Genomic DNA, 22,004 nt, shown 5'->3' with positions numbered 1-22,004 from the left:
TGGCGTCACGTAGCACGTGATCATTTTTACGAGTTGGCAGCTGACCAATAATCCCTCGCATACTACCTGAAGGCATTAAGTCTGCCAGGACGAGACCCTCGCTATGAATGAAGGAAAGCAGATGATTTTTCAAGGGCTCGTTTATCTTTGTTAGACACAATATTAATGAGAACTAACAGAAAATAACGCCAAGGAAAGTACAGGGGGTGTTATTTGTAGTATTTAGAATATAAATGTGAAGAAAGTAAAGTGGACGAAAAGATGACTTGCCGCCGGCAGGGACCGAACCTGCGACCTTCGAATAACGCGTCCGATGCTCTACCACTGAGCTACGGCGGCGGTCATCCTCATCAGGTAGTATGCGAGGGATTATTGGTCAGCTGCCAACTCGTAAAAATGATCACGTGCTACGTGACGCCAACAGGCCAAAAAAGAGTGTTCCACACTCGCCGCCATGGCTGCGATTGGCGCTGACTAACACTCCTAGGTTTAAATCAACATATATACACCAGAAAGTGGACGGGAGGATGACCGCCGCCGTAGCTCAGTGGTAGAGCATCGGACGCGTTATTCGAAGGTCGCAGGTTCGGTCCCTGCCGGCGGCAAGTCATCTTTTCGTCCACTTTACTTTCTTCACATTTATATTCTAAATACTACAAATAACACCCCCTGTACTTTCCTTGGCGTTATTTTCTGTTAGTTCTCATTAATATTGTGTCTAACAAAGATAAACGAGCCCTTGAAAAATCATCTGCTTTCCTTCATTCATAGCGAGGGTCTCGTCCTGGCAGACTTAATGCCTTCAGGTAGTATGCGAGGGATTATTGGTCAGCTGCCAACTCGTAAAAATGATCACGTGCTACGTGACGCCAACAGGCCAAAAAAGAGTGTTCCACACTCGCCGCCATGGCTGCGATTGGCGCTGACTAACACTCCTAGGTTTAAATCAACATATATACACCAGAAAGTGGACGGGAGGATGACCGCCGCCGTAGCTCAGTGGTAGAGCATCGGACGCGTTATTCGAAGGTCGCAGGTTCGGTCCCTGCCGGCGGCAAGTCATCTTTTCGTCCACTTTACTTTCTTCACATTTATATTCTAAATACTACAAATAACACCCCCTGTACTTTCCTTGGCGTTATTTTCTGTTAGTTCTCATTAATATTGTGTCTAACAAAGATAAACGAGCCCTTGAAAAATCATCTGCTTTCCTTCATTCATAGCGAGGGTCTCGTCCTGGCAGACTTAATGCCTTCAGGTAGTATGCGAGGGATTATTGGTCAGCTGCCAACTCGTAAAAATGATCACGTGCTACGTGACGCCAACAGGCCAAAAAAGAGTGTTCCACACTCGCCGCCATGGCTGCGATTGGCGCTGACTAACACTCCTAGGTTTAAATCAACATATATACACCAGAAAGTGGACGGGAGGATGACCGCCGCCGTAGCTCAGTGGTAGAGCATCGGACGCGTTATTCGAAGGTCGCAGGTTCGGTCCCTGCCGGCGGCAAGTCATCTTTTCGTCCACTTTACTTTCTTCACATTTATATTCTAAATACTACAAATAACACCCCCTGTACTTTCCTTGGCGTTATTTTCTGTTAGTTCTCATTAATATTGTGTCTAACAAAGATAAACGAGCCCTTGAAAAATCATCTGCTTTCCTTCATTCATAGCGAGGGTCTCGTCCTGGCAGACTTAATGCCTTCAGGTAGTATGCGAGGGATTATTGGTCAGCTGCCAACTCGTAAAAATGATCACGTGCTACGTGACGCCAACAGGCCAAAAAAGAGTGTTCCACACTCGCCGCCATGGCTGCGATTGGCGCTGACTAACACTCCTAGGTTTAAATCAACATATATACACCAGAAAGTGGACGGGAGGATGACCGCCGCCGTAGCTCAGTGGTAGAGCATCGGACGCGTTATTCGAAGGTCGCAGGTTCGGTCCCTGCCGGCGGCAAGTCATCTTTTCGTCCACTTTACTTTCTTCACATTTATATTCTAAATACTACAAATAACACCCCCTGTACTTTCCTTGGCGTTATTTTCTGTTAGTTCTCATTAATATTGTGTCTAACAAAGATAAACGAGCCCTTGAAAAATCATCTGCTTTCCTTCATTCATAGCGAGGGTCTCGTCCTGGCAGACTTAATGCCTTCAGGTAGTATGCGAGGGATTATTGGTCAGCTGCCAACTCGTAAAAATGATCACGTGCTACGTGACGCCAACAGGCCAAAAAAGAGTGTTCCACACTCGCCGCCATGGCTGCGATTGGCGCTGACTAACACTCCTAGGTTTAAATCAACATATATACACCAGAAAGTGGACGGGAGGATGACCGCCGCCGTAGCTCAGTGGTAGAGCATCGGACGCGTTATTCGAAGGTCGCAGGTTCGGTCCCTGCCGGCGGCAAGTCATCTTTTCGTCCACTTTACTTTCTTCACATTTATATTCTAAATACTACAAATAACACCCCCTGTACTTTCCTTGGCGTTATTTTCTGTTAGTTCTCATTAATATTGTGTCTAACAAAGATAAACGAGCCCTTGAAAAATCATCTGCTTTCCTTCATTCATAGCGAGGGTCTCGTCCTGGCAGACTTAATGCCTTCAGGTAGTATGCGAGGGATTATTGGTCAGCTGCCAACTCGTAAAAATGATCACGTGCTACGTGACGCCAACAGGCCAAAAAAGAGTGTTCCACACTCGCCGCCATGGCTGCGATTGGCGCTGACTAACACTCCTAGGTTTAAATCAACATATATACACCAGAAAGTGGACGGGAGGATGACCGCCGCCGTAGCTCAGTGGTAGAGCATCGGACGCGTTATTCGAAGGTCGCAGGTTCGGTCCCTGCCGGCGGCAAGTCATCTTTTCGTCCACTTTACTTTCTTCACATTTATATTCTAAATACTACAAATAACACCCCCTGTACTTTCCTTGGCGTTATTTTCTGTTAGTTCTCATTAATATTGTGTCTAACAAAGATAAACGAGCCCTTGAAAAATCATCTGCTTTCCTTCATTCATAGCGAGGGTCTCGTCCTGGCAGACTTAATGCCTTCAGGTAGTATGCGAGGGATTATTGGTCAGCTGCCAACTCGTAAAAATGATCACGTGCTACGTGACGCCAACAGGCCAAAAAAGAGTGTTCCACACTCGCCGCCATGGCTGCGATTGGCGCTGACTAACACTCCTAGGTTTAAATCAACATATATACACCAGAAAGTGGACGGGAGGATGACCGCCGCCGTAGCTCAGTGGTAGAGCATCGGACGCGTTATTCGAAGGTCGCAGGTTCGGTCCCTGCCGGCGGCAAGTCATCTTTTCGTCCACTTTACTTTCTTCACATTTATATTCTAAATACTACAAATAACACCCCCTGTACTTTCCTTGGCGTTATTTTCTGTTAGTTCTCATTAATATTGTGTCTAACAAAGATAAACGAGCCCTTGAAAAATCATCTGCTTTCCTTCATTCATAGCGAGGGTCTCGTCCTGGCAGACTTAATGCCTTCAGGTAGTATGCGAGGGATTATTGGTCAGCTGCCAACTCGTAAAAATGATCACGTGCTACGTGACGCCAACAGGCCAAAAAAGAGTGTTCCACACTCGCCGCCATGGCTGCGATTGGCGCTGACTAACACTCCTAGGTTTAAATCAACATATATACACCAGAAAGTGGACGGGAGGATGACCGCCGCCGTAGCTCAGTGGTAGAGCATCGGACGCGTTATTCGAAGGTCGCAGGTTCGGTCCCTGCCGGCGGCAAGTCATCTTTTCGTCCACTTTACTTTCTTCACATTTATATTCTAAATACTACAAATAACACCCCCTGTACTTTCCTTGGCGTTATTTTCTGTTAGTTCTCATTAATATTGTGTCTAACAAAGATAAACGAGCCCTTGAAAAATCATCTGCTTTCCTTCATTCTAGGGGAGGATGATGTGGTATGCGAGTTACAGTTTCGGTTTCTTTAAAAGTATTTTTGCCCTTAGGGGGCGCCACCATGTACATATATGCGCGGCACTGTGTGAAATAAACCAGTTCCCGCTTGGCTACCGGCTGCTGCTGTTCTTCCTCCCGGCCGGCGCTTCGGGCGCCGTGCCCTTTGTTCTCCGGGCGTCGCGTTCGACGTCCGATACCACACATTGAAACTCGCTCGTTCGGCCGCTGATTCCTACACGAGATGGCTTGTTCAGCTCTCTCCTTCCTTTCGGCGTTGCGATACGCGTCGCGGAGCTGTCGACTAAACTCTTGCCATGTCGAAAAGGAGCCCTCGTGGTTCTCGTACCACGTTTTCGCAGAATCTTCCAATGCGAAGTAAACTCTCCGCAGCTTGCGAACATCGTCCCATTCGTTGATGCTGGCAACCCGATCAAAGTGGTCGAGCCAGTCATCCACATCTTCGAAAATGTCTCCATATAATGGTCTTGGTGTTTGTGGCGCATGAAAAACATGCGCGAGAGAACAATGCGCATCGGTAGTTTGACTCGCCTGGCTTGTCGTCGGAGTCGTCATCTTTTCAAGTCTCGATGACAAGGGACCAAATTCGGGGGGTAATCCTCGCAGGCGGCGGCTGCTTCTTGCTCTGGGAGCTGTAGCTGTCTCCAAGGTGCTAGGAGTGACGGCTGACACTTGGGAGCCAAGGTACATGTACCCAGCACCCTCCACCAGTAATGTCGCGGGCGAAACAAGACAGGGAACCAGGAGCCGACGTCTGCCCCAGAACCAGAGCAGCAAAAACGTTCTCTTCTTTACACCCAAGCGTTTATGTGCCACAGTGGAATGTTATGTGTTACAAGGCAGCAGCAGAACGGGCTTGCCGCCAAGACCCTGCGGTGAGAGCTCGCGAGGCCCCAGAGAGACGTCAGCGTCGTGCGGACCCCGAGATAGAAGCCCGCGAAGCCGAAGCAGCGCGGAAGCGGCGGCAAGAGAACCTCGAAGAGGTACGGGCGCGGGATGCAGCGGCCAAGCGCCGAAAGCGGTCGCTACCTGAAGTTGGTGACACCGACGCGCGCTTCAAGTGTGATTTCCTCAACCACACGTTCGGCCACCGCTGCAAGGTCTGCGACCGCTTGTGGTTCGACAACAACCTGACCACAATCGCTACTATAACGTGTCACAGCTCTATATGAAAGTAGAGGAATTGTAGGGAACATTCACGGTTTACCCGATTATCTCCGAGCCAGCTCCTCAATCATCATTCACGTCGTGAATATGGCGTGATTTTTTTATTCTTTGCATTTGTCAGGTGTATGCTGCTGGTGTCAGTTTTTGGTAACGCTCTCGCATTTAAATTACCAGTGTCTTTTCTCGCCGTTCCTGGGTAGATATAAACTGTCAATCACCTGGGGCGCATACCCGTATACCACGGCCCGCTGTATACGGCTAGTGCCACACATGTCTGAAGCAGAGTTCATATTTGCCAATCAATTTGCGCTCTCATGCCAATTTTGGTCTACACTATGTAAAGGAGGCGATCAGTAAGTAACACAGACGTAAGCGGCTAGACAGACAGACAGACAGACACAGACAGACAGACAGACTTGAAAATCCTTTTGAAGCCGCACTGCAAGCGGTACATTGTGAGGCGCCGCAAGTGCACCGCGAGAGCTCTGCACGTGCACAGAAGCGAGCAGCAACGCAGTGGAGAGAAGGGAAAACACGCGCTGCTTACACCCCAGTTTCTCTTTTTCTTCCAGAGATGGCGCTGCCTGTCAAGAGCAGCAGCGCCGCTAAGCGTTGCTTGGGAAGCCTATACGACACTAAAGGCTTTAGATCGAAACGTCTCGATGGCGTTTTTGGCACTGCTGACCAGCAGTGGTGTGAGATCGGGCAATGTGGCGACATTCTTCAACGTGTTCAGCAGTTTGGGAAAGTGTCGTCGTTTCACTCACATAAGCGTGGCAAGGAAATATTGCGCATAACGTGCAGGAGGAATCGTGTCCATATAGCAGGAAGTAAGCGGAGAATGCAGTCGTGATCAACGTAGCAGTATTATGGGTGTACGCCACAAAGGGAAGGAAACGGTCCCAGTCTTAGTAACCGGAAGTGACGTACAGTGCCAGCATATCAACCGATGTTCGATTGATCACATACTAGACAGTGCTTTATCACATACCAGACAGTGCCTGCTTCAAGCGCATGAGCTACAATGGTGGCCGTGTTGAGGTCATTGGTGATGATTCCCGCTGCTAGTCCATAGTTGGTGGCGTTCGCCCTCTCGATGACCTCGTCCATGTCTTTGAACTTGAAGATACTCTGGACAGGGCCGAATATTTCCTCCCTGCAAGTACGTTTGCACTGTTAAACGAATATGAGCGGACGCTGTTTCCTCGCCCCGTAAGCACTTTCCCAATCCAGTACTATTGTGAGCCACTTCACACGCAAGCCCCCCGCTCGAGCGTCGACTGCGGCTATTTAGAAGAGTAGTGGTTTAGACTAGCTGATTTCCCATCGAGATGCGAAGCAAATTAGGAACTTTCACCGTTTCTATCTATCTATCTATCTATCTATCTATCTATCTATCTATCTATCTATCTATCTATCTATCTATCTATCTATCTATCTATCTATCTATACGGACCTCATTCATTCTCTTAACGAGAATACAAAGGAGGTATGCAGGTACCTCCCCTTAAGGGGTATTCACAAAAAAAAAAAATCGGCAGATCCCACGTACCGTAGGGATCGATGTTATGCGAAGCATGCGCGGGATGGTGACTGTGGCGTAATTTTTCTCATTGAGCGAAACGTTACGGAATGACGCTAGAGAAATATGGAAGTGGTGTACGCACACTCATATGCTGAAGAGTCGCATATGTATTATATAACCAGCTGTTTACAGTTGCGTAACGATGCCAACCGCAACATGGGTGTTGCCAACAGCAGACGCGGTAAGCTGAGATGTTGTGCTTATATTCTTCAATATTGGATAGCGCTGATCCGAACAGGACAAAGAAGGAACACAGATGCACAGGACAGGCGTTACTCGCAACTAAGCTTCATTCAGGAAAGTTTCCCTAGATATGTACACAGCCGAGTGGCACACGCAGGCACACTGCACGTACGTTACAGTCACAGTTACAGATGTTATGCTTATACTTGTCCGTTATGACGGAGAACGCACGCACGTTTCACGAAGCCGTCTGTATATGTAGAAGGGGTTCTTGACACTTCTTGAACAAGGTCATCATCACAGTGATCAGTGAACTCCAGGAGCTGGACCGGACTTGTTAATCGGATCCGCTCGTGATCGCGGCTATGATGAGTCTTAGTGTAGGGTGAGGTATAGTGCAGCCGGTGGAAATCCTGTATGCCTCTTACGATGAAACGATCTATGATGCCTCCTGTCGTGGACGTGGCAGCGAGGTATTTTGATGCCCTCTCCACATCCAAGCTGTCTTTCACGCAGTATAAGGACCAAGCGTTGTTGGGTCTTGATAAATCAATGTTGAAGTCACTGGTAATGATGAGAGGCCTGGTTCTCAGCATATTTATTGTAGGAAACATTGACCTCGCTTTCTGCGTAATCCACGTGGTCCACGTTGCGGACCACGTGGACGAGTGGATGGTAGTTGAGCATCTTCTAGAGGTGTTCTGTCTTCAGCCTCCTCACTTCGCCTGCGTCCGCCGCGGTGGTGTAGCGGTTAAGGTGCTCGGCTGCTGACCCGAAGGTCGTGGGTTCGATCCCGGCCGCGGCGGTCGCATTTCGATGGAGGCAAAATGCTAGATGCCCGTGTACTGTGCGATCTCTGGATGTTAAACAATACCCGATGGTTAAAATTTCCGGAGACCTTCGCTACGGCGTCCCTCATAATCACGTCGTGGTTTTGGGACATAAAACCCCCATAATTATTATTATTATCACTTTCCTTGCATGTCAATGTGTGTGTTCGCGGTTACTGTGTTGGTTGCGACTCTGTATCACTTGTGGCACATACCCGCATAACGTTAACTCTGGTTTACGGGTATGTGCCGCATGTGACTGAGAGAAAGGGTTTCATGACGTAGGCGAAAGGTATTTTGCGTTATTCATGTCATGACCAGTGAATCGTGTTCCTCATACACTGATCCCCTGCTCTGCCAATTTTGGAATATTACATGTTATGGAGACGACCGGGAGAGTGCCCAGACATAGGCGGCTAGATAGATAGATAGATAGATAGATAGATAGATAGATAGATAGATAGATAGATAGATAGATAGATAGATAGATAGATAGATAGATAGATAGATAGATAGATAGATAGATAGATAGATAGATAGATAGATAGATAGATAGATAGATAGATAGATAGATAGATAGATAGATAGATAGATAGATAGATAGATAGATAGATAGATAGATAGATAGAAACGCCCATAGTGCGTGAGGTTCGCTAAGAAATGCTTCGCATTTAAAAACCTGAACTTTATCTCGCGTTTTCCTCATCGGTTTTGCGCATTTCGTGCGCTTGAGGGACAAAGTAAGCCGGTATTCACAAATCAATCGTGTAGTTACCGTTTAACCTGTTACAAATTTTTCCCCTAATAGCGCACGTAGAAAATACAAAAACTTAAGCAAAACATGAAATAAGGATAAGGTTGCTTTGCGAATACAAACCTAAATGTTTTTACCACCACTATGGCGTCTCATGTTATTAGCAGCGTTGCTCATCCCCTAGAACGGCCCAACGAAAGGACCATCACGCGATCATGGGAACGCCTGTTAGAAATTATATTTTCTCGAATTCGGAATTTTCCTGAAATGTGCGATTCCTGATATCGACCTTACGCGTTGTTCAGGAAATCGCTTTTAGCTCGCCAACACGAAATAAAGTGAATCGCCCATAGCAAGTGTACTGCTTCCGAGTTGTTTTGCGCATCGTCGGTAAAACACATTCGTACGGTTCAGTTCACATTGGGCAAGCATGGGCGCGTGGCCTAATGGTCAAGGCACTCAATTTCGTATCGGCAGTCCCTGTGTTCAAACTCCAGCCGCGGAGAGAAAAATCTCTTTAATTTACTTATTATTTCTTTAACGAACGCCTGTTGTCGGTGAGGAGGGTTTTTTGGTGAGCGCGTAGCGCGTTTTTTTCCACGGCGGTGAGCTTTTTGGAACACCACCATCACTAGCTTCACAGGTTAGTCAATACAAGTTTCGCTTGAATCAAACAAAATAATTTTTCTTCGCGAGGCGGGGCTTGAACCCTGGCCCGCACGGTCCGACGGCAAGTGTCATAACCACTGGGCTGTACATCCACGCTTGCAGAACATAAATTTATTAGAAGCATATGAATGTGTTGTACCAACGATCACGTGACTAGAGGAAAAGGGGAAGCCTCGTGAGAGGGCGAAGCGGAAGGGGGCCACGTAATCGACTGCGGAGAGAAGCTGTGACTGAAGGGGGAGTAAGAGGAGTAACGGAAGGCATTGGCGGAAAGTAAGTCAACCGGAGAGGATGCAGCTAGGCACCACGTCCGCGTTGTGCAGCTTGACCCGAGCGAATGCGTTGCGCGGTGGCGTAGTCGGTGCTCCTCACAAAAAAACAGTTTCATCGCAAGGGTGAAGCAATGAATGCGATAGCAAAAAAATTGTTATCTTGTACGAAGTAAGGCTAGCAGCTAAGTCTTTTGGATGCGATCTCGCGCAACTCTACAAAACGCTGGTGTAAGAGAAAGCGGCCGCTCCTGGTAGAGTAGTTTTCATGCAGTCTCTGCGCGTTGAGAGCACAGCGCATAGAAGAGTATACGAGCCGTTTGCTAATGCCTGCCGAGATAGCGCACACGCCATGTAATAATAATTTCTGCGTTCGTTGTTTTTGCACTGCATACTATTGTAGTGTTTATGGATAGCCAACTAGTTTATTTTGCCCAGGAACTCGCTCAGATAGCTGTGGATCGGGTGCGAACGGCGATTAATAGATGTTCGATTCGTCTATATCGCGGCTGTGACTGTTTGTCGGCTCCAACGATATGGTTCTACGATTCGAAGCAGCCCCAAATCGGCAGCGCCTGTTGCTTCTTCGCGTTCGCCGAATTCGTTCTATGCACTGTCTGGACCTCTATGCTTTCCGCACCTTCTTAGCTTGTATATTCAATTACGCCACATAAAAGTGCATTGCTCGATTGAGTTTCGCATTTTTTGTTGTGCTTACAGCGCAATTAAAATTAGGCTTGCTCGGCAACGTAGAATTGTCATTACTATGTCGTCATGAAAAATCGCCAAAGCTGGGCTTTTAGGAAAGCACTGCGGAGAAAATATTCGACGCCACTCTAGAACTACCTGGCGATGGTCATATGGTCCTCGACGTCCGAGAAAACGGTCGGTTGAACAAAGAATCCGCGTGTGCCGAGCCGGCGACCGCCACAGCGTAGCTTGGCACCCTCGTTTTGTCCCAGCCCGATGTAGCCAAGGATACGATCCAGCTGGGTGCCATCAATCTGCGTACGATTAAAAATAAGCCTCCAAAACAGCCTACCACTGAGCTTTATCGCACCTGAGCACCTTGTGTGCACCGATCGTCGAATGGGTCTCCGACCACTCTCTTCTTGGCAAGCTCCACGGCCTTGGCCACAAACTTGTCGTACACATCGACGTGCACGTAGGTTCGTGTGGCAGCGCAGCAGACCTCGCCCTGGTTCCAAAACACAGCCTCGTGCGCCAGGTTAGCGGCCAGGTCCACTGTCGAAAAATGAACCATTCAGCCGAACCGCACAATACGCAGTTCGCAATTACGGTGTGAAAAATTCGGCAACGCGAAAATAGTCAGGAATTTTTCACGTCTTCCTGAGCACTTTTGATAGAGCTATAGGGAGCCCGAGTCCTCCGTCGACCACGGTGAACTCAGGTTCCTAGCCGAAGAGGGAGCTCTAGCAGTGAATGACAGAGCTGAACTATAGTCGGGTACAACTTTAGAAGGCAGCAGCATTTTCCCCTCAAAGGCGGATGCATACGAGCCTCCACCAATAGGCGCGCACTTCAGGTGACGTCATGAGCCGGACGGCCGGTGAACCCGCCGACGGAGAATATGCCTAACATGGCCGCCCTCGCTTCGAACTGGGCCGAATCCCGTCAGCTATGTGCGTCTCCCTTCCTCAGAGTGAATTCGAATTGTGTGTGGTGGTCTGTCATGCCGGAAATATTAGATGCGAAGTATCTTATGGCGGAGTTCAATCCGGTGGTGGTGGTGTGCGGCGTGACACCCTTACTGCGCATGCGCATACCCTCTCCACTCCCCCTCATCATTCCTCCTGTCCTCTTCCCCTCTCCACTTTACACTCTCCCCTTCCCCTCTCCACTTCCCCTCTCCCTTCCCCCTTTCCACTCTACCTCTGAAACGCGGGCTAGACATGCCGAAATTCTCTCCTGCGCAACGCCGCGATGACCACCAGCGCATGCGCGTCCCCTCCCCCTCTCTCTCCTCTCCTACGGTGCCCCCCTCTCGCACGCCTGTCGACCGCGTTCCCCGCTCGCCCTGTGAGAATTAACGGCCAGGCTAGAGGGAAGACAAGACGCGGGTAGCGTTCCTCTTCGCGTTCCACGACGCGAGGTCGGTAGCGTGCCCACCGAACGCCAACGGAACGCTATCGTGCAAGTGCTCCGGCTTCGCATCGCCTCATGGTCCTCTTTAGCGGGAAATGGTGTAATTTTTATTGTGAGTTACGATGCACAATTTGTGCCGCGTGTGTTTGTTCTGAGCCGTGAGCCGGCGAAGAAAGATTGCAGCGAACATCGGTGACGCTGCGCTGAGCTTCGTCTGGAAACAGGATCCCGCGGCGACATACCGCTGCAAACAAACATCGTGCGTGTTTGTTCCAAGGTGTTTTGCTTTGCTCCTAAGTTACGACGAGGAGAGTTTGCCAAAGTGGTATCTAGTGTGAGCGGCGGGTGTGCTTGTGTACTGTGCCCCTGCGTTTCTCGTCGGACGTGGCGAAGTGATGGAGCAAAACCATTATCAGGATAAATGAGAAAAGCGTGCGCGGATGAAACCAACCTACGAGTTTCTCAACAGAAAAGATTTGCGAAAGCAAGCTCCAACGCAAAGATTCGTTGCTGCCAGCTCAGCGCGCAAATGACCGATCGGTGGCGGCAGTGTGATACGATAGCCGAGCGTCAAACAGCGTCGTTCGAGTGTTGCGTAGCACCGTCGATTGATTGCTTTCCAGCAATGCTAACAATCAGTCACTAACACGTGCTACTTCAGCGAATGTCATTAGATTATTAACGGTCAGGCGTTTGGGAGGAGTGTGTTTCCCTAATGTTAGCCTCAGTGCTAATATAAAATTATGACTGATGCACTGGTGTCGTTACAAGGGAGCTTGGCATGAATTCGCGCCGCTGTGTGGCTTAGAACTCCTCGCTCACTGCACGCGCCAGCTGTAGAATGCCTGCTGTGACACAATCGCACATAAGTTGTGCTGCCAGCGCTCGACTTGCTTTTCCACAACACACCTTCGCGCTGCTTTTCGATTGTCGTGATATGTCGCTACTAAAATATTCATGACAGTGAAGGCAACAGAGCCAATATGTACATTAAAGAAAGTACGACAAAGAAGGCACAGCTGCTTGTGAACTGACTCCTAATAGTTCTGCTCGCGTCTGCGTTAAATGTGTGTGCGTGTTTTCTTGCGTGTTTGTGTACATTTGTTCTTTTACCCTTTTTTGTACTTTAGATCTCAGTTTTCGCGCTCGCGTTTGTGTGAATGTGTGTGAATATGTGAGTGCTTCCGTGCGTGTATATGTTTATTCCCATTTCTGTCCTTTTATTTTTGCGTTTGTTTTTGCAAAACATGCTGCAGCCACATCTTTCTTAACAATTTCATTAACTCCTCTCAATCGAAGCACCAAGTCCTGTGAATAGCAGGGCTTGCCTCTTCGATGTCATTAAAGCCTTTCTCGTCTACCTTGCCTCCTCAGTCTGCCATCTTGCTTTGTTTTTTCCTACTATCCTGACCTTGATTCTTGCGCTGTTGTCGCAACGTGATTAACCAACTTGCACTAAAGAAAGTCCTATCAGTTGGTACAACAGAAACATTGACAGATACAAAATGTTAAAAGCATCACGTGGCTTGGACAGTTACTTCGTCTCTTACCCCTGTTAATATGTTTATGCATCAGTGCATACGGCAGCTTGCCATAAGTGCACATGAAAGGGTGCCATATTGTGAAACAGCACCTCGCTATGTTGTTGCATTCAGTCTTAATAAACAGATGGTTTCGCTGCCCGTCACATGTGGTGGTACACATATAACATTGTGCAGTGGGCTATCATTTCCTGTCTTGACGCTCTCATCATTAAAAACGCAGTTTTCTAGTGAATGGAGTCCAGTAAACCAGTGCTATGAGAGCTTTTGCAACTTTCACCATTTATTACTTCACCGATATCACTGTCTCAATCTGTCCGTAACTTTGCCTACGGCTTGTAATGGACAAAGTGACTCACTAAAACACGTTCAACATTGCTGAGCACTTTTCCGCTATGTAAATATGACAAAAACATGCTAGCAAAGTTAATCACGTTAATAATTGTGCTTGCATTCGCGTTATTTACCCGAGTCAGATTAATAAATTAAAAATTGGCTATGACACCACTTCGAGTTTCAGTGCAGACTGCTAACGGAGCTATAAATCGTGCTCCGGCTACTGCTATTTCACTATGGGGCGCGTCAAACTCGACGGTGGCTGCCTGAATGGGCGCTTTGGGCCTCACTAAGCTTATGATGTTTTATATTTGCTCTCTTATTTGCATTACTTCTGTGAGCAAGATAACCAAAATAAACAATGCAACCACATGAATGTGCTTTGACATGCAAGCTGCTAACAGTGGCTGTCAGTTTCGTGTTGACTGCTGCTATTTCATCAGCACTGGCTATGATAACACTTCAATTTTCAGTGCAGACAGCTAACGGAGCCATAAAGCGTGCTCCGGCTATGCTATTTCACTATGAGGCGGTGGCTGCCCGAACGAGCATTTTGAGCTCGCCAACGATAATGAGGGTTAACAATAGTATTTCAGTTCAGATATGCCAGCATTGAAATGTGTCTATGCCACATCTCAAATCGAGCACGATGTGTGCAGGACGTTGCTTATCAGAACTGAGCTTGAAAGGAATACGCCATAAATGGAACTGCTTATTTATTTGAGAGGTAACGGAATGGATGGTTCGCTGTTGCGAATCCACCGGCAAAAATCTGGTAGCCCTAATAAGGGCTGTTTTTTCATTAATAAGAAGCCGCTATCCTTCGTCGAGTGGCTCAATGCCAGACAGCTCGCAGTCGTCGTCGCTTTCTTCAATGTCATCCCCACCCAGCTGGATGATGATGGGTTGAATGTGCTCGCTCCCAGACGTGTCAAGTCTGAACTTTGCCTCCAAGTCCATCACATGCTCAATGATCTTTCTCCAGTCTTGCGCCGTTACCTGCTTGATTTTATCTCTCATGATGGCGTCGACCGTGGACAGCTTGAAGTCTCTGATGTCCGCAGCGACGCCATTTTTTACCTTGGCCCACACAAGCTCAATGGGATTAAATTCGCAGTGGTACGGCGGGAGCCTGAGTACAATGCAACTGGTCCTTACAGCTGTGTTGTCTACGATGTAGCTCAAGAAGCATGACTTTACAGATGCCACCAGCTCAAGCAGCTGCTTCTTTATCATCCTTTTACCGTAGGTGACGTTCTTGTTTGTGAGCCACTCCTGTATCTCTTCCTTCTTCCAGGCCGTCGTCGGCAATTTCTCTTCTCGCCGGCAATGGTAAGGTGCATTGTCTAAAACAATGACGCTACCAGCTGGCAACTTCTGCAGAACGTCATTGAACCAGCCCTCAAAGCGATTGCCGTCCACTTCCGCGTGGTAGTCCCCTGTCTTTTGGCCTCGGAATACATCCAAGCAGCCGTCGACGAAGCCATCCTCGCTGCCGATGTGCGTCACGATCAGGCGCTGACCTTTCCCAGAAGGCTGTTTTAGACCCGTTGTCAGTCCATTTGCTCGAGCTAACAGGCGTCCGCGCTTCTGCACCACGGTGTCTGTCCACACGATCGACCGTGTGTGTCCCGCCGTCATCCATGTCTCGTCCAGGTAGATCTTTCGGCCTTCCGCCCGGTAACGCTCCCCGTCACGGAGGTAGCGATTCCGCCAATCGGTGATGTCATCCCGGTCGATAAGCAGCGAGTTGCGGCTTCTCTTTTCATGCTTGAAGCCGATCTCGGTAAGCAGGCGACGCACAGTACACCGCCTTAGTGATGGGAGTTCCATACTCTCCGAGAACTCGAGTTATCTTCTCGACCGTCGGTATCTCGTTGCGGCGAAAGAAATCGTGCACACACGACCTCAGCGCGCACAACGTGAAGCTGTCAAACTTCGCGCTGAGTCTTCTCTCCTCCGCATTGCGTGGGCGCTTTCCCCGGGCCTAAGCTCCCGAAACATGCCGCGCTCCGTGTCTTCCTTCAAGCGCCGGCCTAAGGGGAAATCTTATGAGTGACAAGCGTGACTGACGTCAGCGCCCATCATGGGGCCGGCCACCTCGCACTCTAAAGCCTATCGTAACACTACATGTACGCGCCTTTTATCTTTCACATTGTCCTCTCACAGTGCTCTTCGATGGATGGATGGAAGCTATGAGCGTCCCCTTTATAATGGGGAGTTGACATAAGTGTCACCAGGCTCGAAAAAAAAAACTTCTTTGCCTCCGCAATTACCTCCGGCAACGCGCCGTTGCAACGACCGTCGCAATAGGCGCGTTTCCAACAGAACTTAAATTTCGTCAACGCTTTAAACACCGCAAGGCGGCGGGTTTATCCCAAGCGAGGAAACCGAGGAAACCTCGCTCATAGCATCCATTCATATCGAGAACTAGCTCTCCGACGCTCGCCTGGCTGTCGCACCGCGTTCCCCGCTCACCCTTTGAGAACTGAAGGCCAGGCTAGAGAGAAGACACGACGCTCGTCGCGTTTCTCTTCTCGCGTTTTACGACGCTTTGAGGGAGTGCGTATCGAGTGTCAGTGTTTACTATACTCGCGGACTTTTCTTGGCAATGAAGCGAAGGCTACAGAGCCACAATGCACATATCCTACCGTTAATGAATGTAGTCCCAAAACTGCGTCAGTACTTTCTGCGCGAGAAATATAAAATACTCCTTTATTTTCTACATGTAGCTCTTTGAGACGGAACACAGCGCACACAAGCGAGATATTTGTATTTATTTTACTTTATACGTTGTCACTGTACGTTTTTGCATGCGGCAAAAAGTCGCGCCTTTTACCTGTACTAGACGCTAAGCAGCGTTTGCGTCGAAATGCAACGCTACCCATCACTTTCCACGGCGTTACGAGACGCGCGCCAAACCGGACTGCTTCGCGTAGCAGTACATGTGCAGACGCTCCGCCCCCCGTAGCTTTCCCTTCAAGAAAAGCTGTCCGCGAGTATATGTGATTGTTGATGCCATCTTTGCGCGTGATTCACCATATGTGGCGTCCACGTATACCTTGACAACTTCGGCTACCGCAATGGTTAAATCATGATCATGGGCGTTAGTTGTCGGTATGGAGATGTGCCGCCAGGCGTCAACCTGGGTGCGTCCCCATCAAGCGGTGCTATATCTGCCAAACAACAATAGGCATTGTACAAGCTCTAATATACCAATGCACTATAAGCAATCAACTACTTCTGTGACGACGCGTTTCATTTTCGTGTTATACACCGATTCCTATGACGGAGGGATCAGCCATAATTTTTAAAGACGATAGTCTTTCTTGGGGAACTTAAACGCAGAAATTTTGGTCTGTTCTTCTGTCTGTCCTTCTGTCTGTCTTTCTGTTTGTCGGCACGTCCCTCGATTCAGCCACTCGGCCAAAGTTGAACCACTTGCCCAAGGGCCAGCCATCGTGAACGGCTGAATAGGTTCATACTTGTGTACATTGTTGATCAAAAAGCAAACATTACGCATATCTGAGGCGCAACATCACTAGGTATGTATTAGGCGGTGTGTTCCTTTAACAGAAAATACATAGATACGCAATTTTAAAGACCTTGATGGTATGCGTTTAACGTTGAGACAGTAACGCGTTTATTAAAAGATTGCCACAGCTGAAGCGATCAGCGGTCCAAGCCGAGCAAGCGCGAGCGCCAACAACAACCGTCTTCGTCGTCTTCTTTCGCAGGCGTTCTTGTCTGCGCCCTACCATGTTACAAATCACTCCCCCGCGGAAAAGGCGCCATCCTGGCCTCCTGGCTACCTAAGGAACAGGTACAACTGGTGGGTCATAATGCGGCTTCAGTCGATCGACGTGAACAGTCTCGCGGCCGCGACGACGGCGGTCCGTAGATGATTGAACAGGCTCAATCATATAGTTAACTGGGGATGCTTGACGTAGGACGCGGTAGGGGCCTTCGTACTTAGGCAGTAGCTTTGTGGAAAGGCCAGGAGCGGAGGAGGGAACGCGAAGCCACACCAACGTTACAGGCGAAAACGACTGAGGAGGCAGGTTTTCGTCGTGACGGTCCTTCTGGCCCTACTCGCCCTACAATGTTACAACCCTAGTTTCTTAAGGTGCGCTGAAAATGCGACTGCGCTGAAACTTGTCTTCCTCCGTGCCCTCTGCACAAGCTCATGTTGTGTTTCGGTTTCGGTTCAGTATTGCATTGTACGAATGACAGGGGGCGCCGCTCTGGCATTCCTGTTTTACCCAGGCGACGTGTAAGTAAGAGAGTTTGTGGAGAGTACTCGTTGAGTGCGGACGTTTCTTCTCCTTCGGCGCATCGCGCCAAACAGCGTGTTCGGGCTGGCCGGAGTCCCCACCGGTCGCGTTGGTCCCCGCCGGTCTTCGCCTGCCGCTGCGCCGGGACTACCAGCCCGCAACACAGCACTCGTGTTTCCCGACGTGCCAGATGGCGTCCATATCTCACGCAGCGCCTCTTCTATCGTCTTTAGACGACATTTGCAGCGAAGCACGCAGATACGCGGCCAATTTTTTTAAAGACGCTAGTCTTTCGTGGGATACTTAAACGGAGAAATTTTGGTCTGTCTTTCTGTTTGTCGGCACGTCACTCGATTCAGCCACTCGGCCAAAGTTGAACCACTTGCCCAAGGGCCAGCCATCTTGAACGGCTGACTAGGTTCATACTTGTGTACATTGTCGATCAAAAAGCAAACATTACGCAAATCTGAGGAGCAACATCACTAGGTAAGCATTAGGCGCTGTGTTCCTTTAATAGAAAATACATACATACGTAATTCTAAAGACCCTAGTTTCTTAAGGTGCGCTGAAACGTGCCTTCCCCCGTGCGCTCTGCACGAGCTCCTGCACGAGCTCATTGTTGTGTTTAGGTTTCGGTTCTGTATTGCACTGTACGAATGCCATGGGGCGCCGCTCTGGCATTCCTGTTTTACCCAGGCGACGTGTAAATAAAAGTGTGCGGAGAGTACTCGTTGAGTGCGGACGTTTCCTCTGCTTCAGCGCTTCACGCCAAACCACGTGTTCGGGCTGGCTGGCGTCCCCGCCGGTCACGTTGGTCACCGCCGGTCTTCGCCTGCTGCTGCGCCGGGACTACCAGCCCGCAAAACAGCACTCAATGTTTCCCGACGTATTGCCAGATGGCGTCCATATCTCACGGAGCGCCTCTTCTATCGTCTTTATTATTCATTGCATTCGTCGGATCAACGCTGCGGGTGTCGGTTTTTACCAATGCTTGTTGTCGCCGTTCCTTCGTAGATATAAACTACCAATCATCTGTGGCGCATACCCGTATAGCACGGCCCATGGTAAACGGGTACGTGCCATACCTGTCCGGAGGAAAGGGTTTTCCGACGTACGCGACAGGATTTCCACGTTATTCATGTCATGACCCGACAGTCATACTCGTCACATCCGCTTACCCTCTCACCAACTTTGGTTTTCACCAAGTTAAGGAGGCGACAATGAGAGCACCCAGACGTAGGCGGCTAGATAGAAATATGGCAGATCCCACGTACCGTGGGAATCGATGTTATGCGAAGCATGCGCGGGATGGTTACTGTGGCGTAATTTTTCACATTCAGCAAAACGTTACGGAATGACGCTGGAGAAATATGGAAGTGGTATACGCACACTCATATGTTGAAGAGTCGCATATCTATTATATAACCAGTTGTTTACAGTTGCGTAACGATGACAACAGCAACGTGGGTGTTACCAATAACACCGGACGCCGTAAGCCGATATGTAGTGCTTATATTCTTCAATACTGGATAGCGCGAATCCGAACAGGGCAAAGAAGGAACATAGATGCACAGGAGAGGCGTTACTCGCAACTAAAATTCATTGAGGGAAGTTTCCCTAGATATATGTACAGCCGAGTGGCACGCGCAGGCGCACTGCACGTACGTTACAGTCACAGAGTTTTAAGGCTTATACTTGTCCGTTATGACGGAGAACGCACGCACGTTTCACGAACCCGTGTGTATGTGTAGAAGGGGTTCTTGACCGTTCTTGAACAAGGTCATCATCACCGTGATCAGTGAGAACCGGCAGCTGGACCGGACTTGCGAATCGGATCCGTTCGTGATCGCGGCTATGAGGAGGCTAGTGTAGTGAAGTGCGAGGTATAGTGCAGCTGGTGGAAATCCTGGATGCCTCTTACGATCAAATGATCTATGATGCCTCCTGTCGTGGACGTGGCAGCAGTGTCTTTTGATGCCCTCCCCACATCCAATCCGTTTTTCACGCAGTATAAGGACCAAGCGTTTTTGGGTCTTCTTAAATCGATTTTGAAGTCACCGGTAAGGATCAGAAGCCTGGCTCTCTCAGCAGATTTATTATAGGAAGCATTGACGCCGGTTTTGGCGTAATCCACGTGGTCCACGTTGCGGACCACGTGGACGAGTGCATGGTAGTTGAGCGAGTTCCAGGGGTGTTCTGTCTTCAGTTTCCTCACTTTCCTTGCGTCCGCCGCGGTGGTGTAGCGGTTAAGGTGCTCGGCTGCTGACCCGAAGGTCGCGGGTTCGATCCCGGCCGCGGCGGTCACATTTCGCTAGAGGCAAAATGCTAGATGCCCGTGTTCTGTGCGATCCTGGTACACGTTAAAGAATACCCGATGGTCAAAATTTCCAGAGCCCTTCGCTACGGCGTCTGCCATATCATATCGTGGTTTTCGGACATTAAACCCCAACAATTATTATTATTATCACTCTCCTTGCGTGTCAATGTGTGTGTTCGCGGTACTGTGTTGGTTGAGACTCTATCACATGTGGCATAAACCCGCATAACATTAACTCTGGTTTACGGGTATGTGCCACATGTGACTGAGAGAAAGGGTTTCAAGACGTACGCAACAGGTATTTTGCGTTATTCATGTCATGACCAGCGAATCGTGTTCCTCATACACTGATCCCCTACTATGCCAATTTTGGTAAATTACAAGTTATGGAGACGACCAGGAGAGTGCCCAGACGTACGCCGATAGATAGATAGATAGATAGATAGATAGATAGATAGATAGATAGATAGATAGATAGATAGATAGATAGATAGATAGATAGATAGATAGATAGATAGATAGATAGATAGATAGATAGACAGAAACGGCCAAAGTGCCTGAGGTTTGCTAAGAAATGCTTCGCATTTAACAGATAGATACGTAGATAGAAACGCTCAAAGTGCCAAAGGTTCGCTAAGAAATGCTTGACATTTAATAATTTTCTGTCTTTTTCGGTCTTCGTCTTGGGTTATTAGCAGGTATACCGGCGGCAGTTTTCAAATTCGGGGGTTTTACGTGCCATAACTAAGATCTCGTTATGAACTTATGACGCAAGCCGTAGTCGGGGACTTTTGATTGATTTTGACCATCTGAGGTCCTTTAACGTGCATGCAATGCACAGTGTATGGGCGCGCACACAATGAGAGCGTTCAGTCCATTAGGCCTACGGTATCATTTGAAACCATCTTTTCTCAAGGACGGGGATACTTCAAAGTGTTGGCACGCACTGTAACACAATGGAAGCATCGGGAAATACTCACAATCTGCGTCAGGGAAGATGATAAGGGGGCTCTTTCCACCCAACTCGAGCGAAACTTTCTTGAGGTTGGAGTGGCCGGAAGCCTGTAAGATCAGTCTACCCACCTGAAAAAAGGAATAACAGAATGAGCAGGCACATGGAGATGCCCGTAGATAGCATTTTGAATCTGTCGTTCCCGTTGTTTTCAGCGAAATTTTCATACAGAAACGCCTATTTAAATATCAATGTGGTGAATAAGTTGCGGGGCACGCACAGTAACGCAGAACGCTATCGCAATCTTGAAACCGACCGAAAAGGCGAATAATTACGTTGCATCCATATGCATGACCATAGGCGTGCACAGGGGATGGGGGGCCGGGGGCGCCCCCCCCCCTAGTCACCTAACAGGGGGGGGGGGGCGAATTCTGCCCCATACAGCGACTTAATAGGGAGGAAGGAGAACCTTGCCCAAGCTTATGTGCATGACTTCTTTGTTTTCGCAGCCAAACACAGCGCATGTGTAGGCCTTCGGCCGTGCGATCCTTAGACAGCAAGGCAGCATGAACGTGCCTTAAACGTCCGATACCTCTGTGGATCCTGTGAAGGCTACTTTGTCTACATCCGGGTGACTGGAAATGGCGGCGCCGGCTGTATCTCCGAAGCCTGGAACTACATTGACCACGCCAGGGGGAAAACCGGCCTCGGCCACGTAGCTGGCGACCAATAGTGCTGTCAGCGGGGTCTGCTCTGCTGGCTTCACCACCACCGTGTTGCCCATGGCCAGTGCAGGGCCGAGTTTCCACGACAGCATCAAAAGGGGCACGTTCCACTGCAGCGAAGAAAGGCAGCCTGCTGAAATCAGTGCGATGAGCGCTGCCACTGGAGCTCTCCGACATTCGGTGATCCGACTACTGCGGTTCAAAGCATGGCAACTCAGCACCGCGGAACCCGCTTTGACGCACTAGGATAACTTATACGTAGGGCTCCGTGTTTTCGGATAAATCCGAAAAATTTCGATAAATACTCGCCGGTCAAATTTTTGACAATTCGG

The 22,004-nt window shown here is 48.9% G+C and overlaps 1 protein-coding gene across 1 annotated transcript; it reads right to left on the bottom strand.

Moving 5' to 3' along the window:
• Positions 1-6,122: 6,122 nt before the first annotated feature.
• Positions 6,123-21,796, bottom strand: LOC119376462 (aldehyde dehydrogenase, mitochondrial; the record flags this gene model as incomplete). The annotated part of the gene is given in 5 exon segments (XM_037646275.2): positions 6,123-6,287; positions 10,268-10,425; positions 10,482-10,666; positions 20,976-21,078; positions 21,540-21,796. Coding segments are annotated over 5 exon segments (836 nt in total), but the record flags the coding sequence as incomplete, so codon positions are not given.
• Between the last annotated feature and the right edge of the window lie 208 nt (positions 21,797-22,004).

This window comes from Rhipicephalus sanguineus, unplaced genomic scaffold, assembly GCF_013339695.2.
Source record: "Rhipicephalus sanguineus isolate Rsan-2018 unplaced genomic scaffold, BIME_Rsan_1.4 Seq1210, whole genome shotgun sequence".
In the NCBI taxonomy this organism is placed as follows: domain Eukaryota; kingdom Metazoa; phylum Arthropoda; class Arachnida; order Ixodida; family Ixodidae; genus Rhipicephalus; species Rhipicephalus sanguineus.
This window is presented reverse-complemented; position numbering and strand designations above follow the sequence as displayed.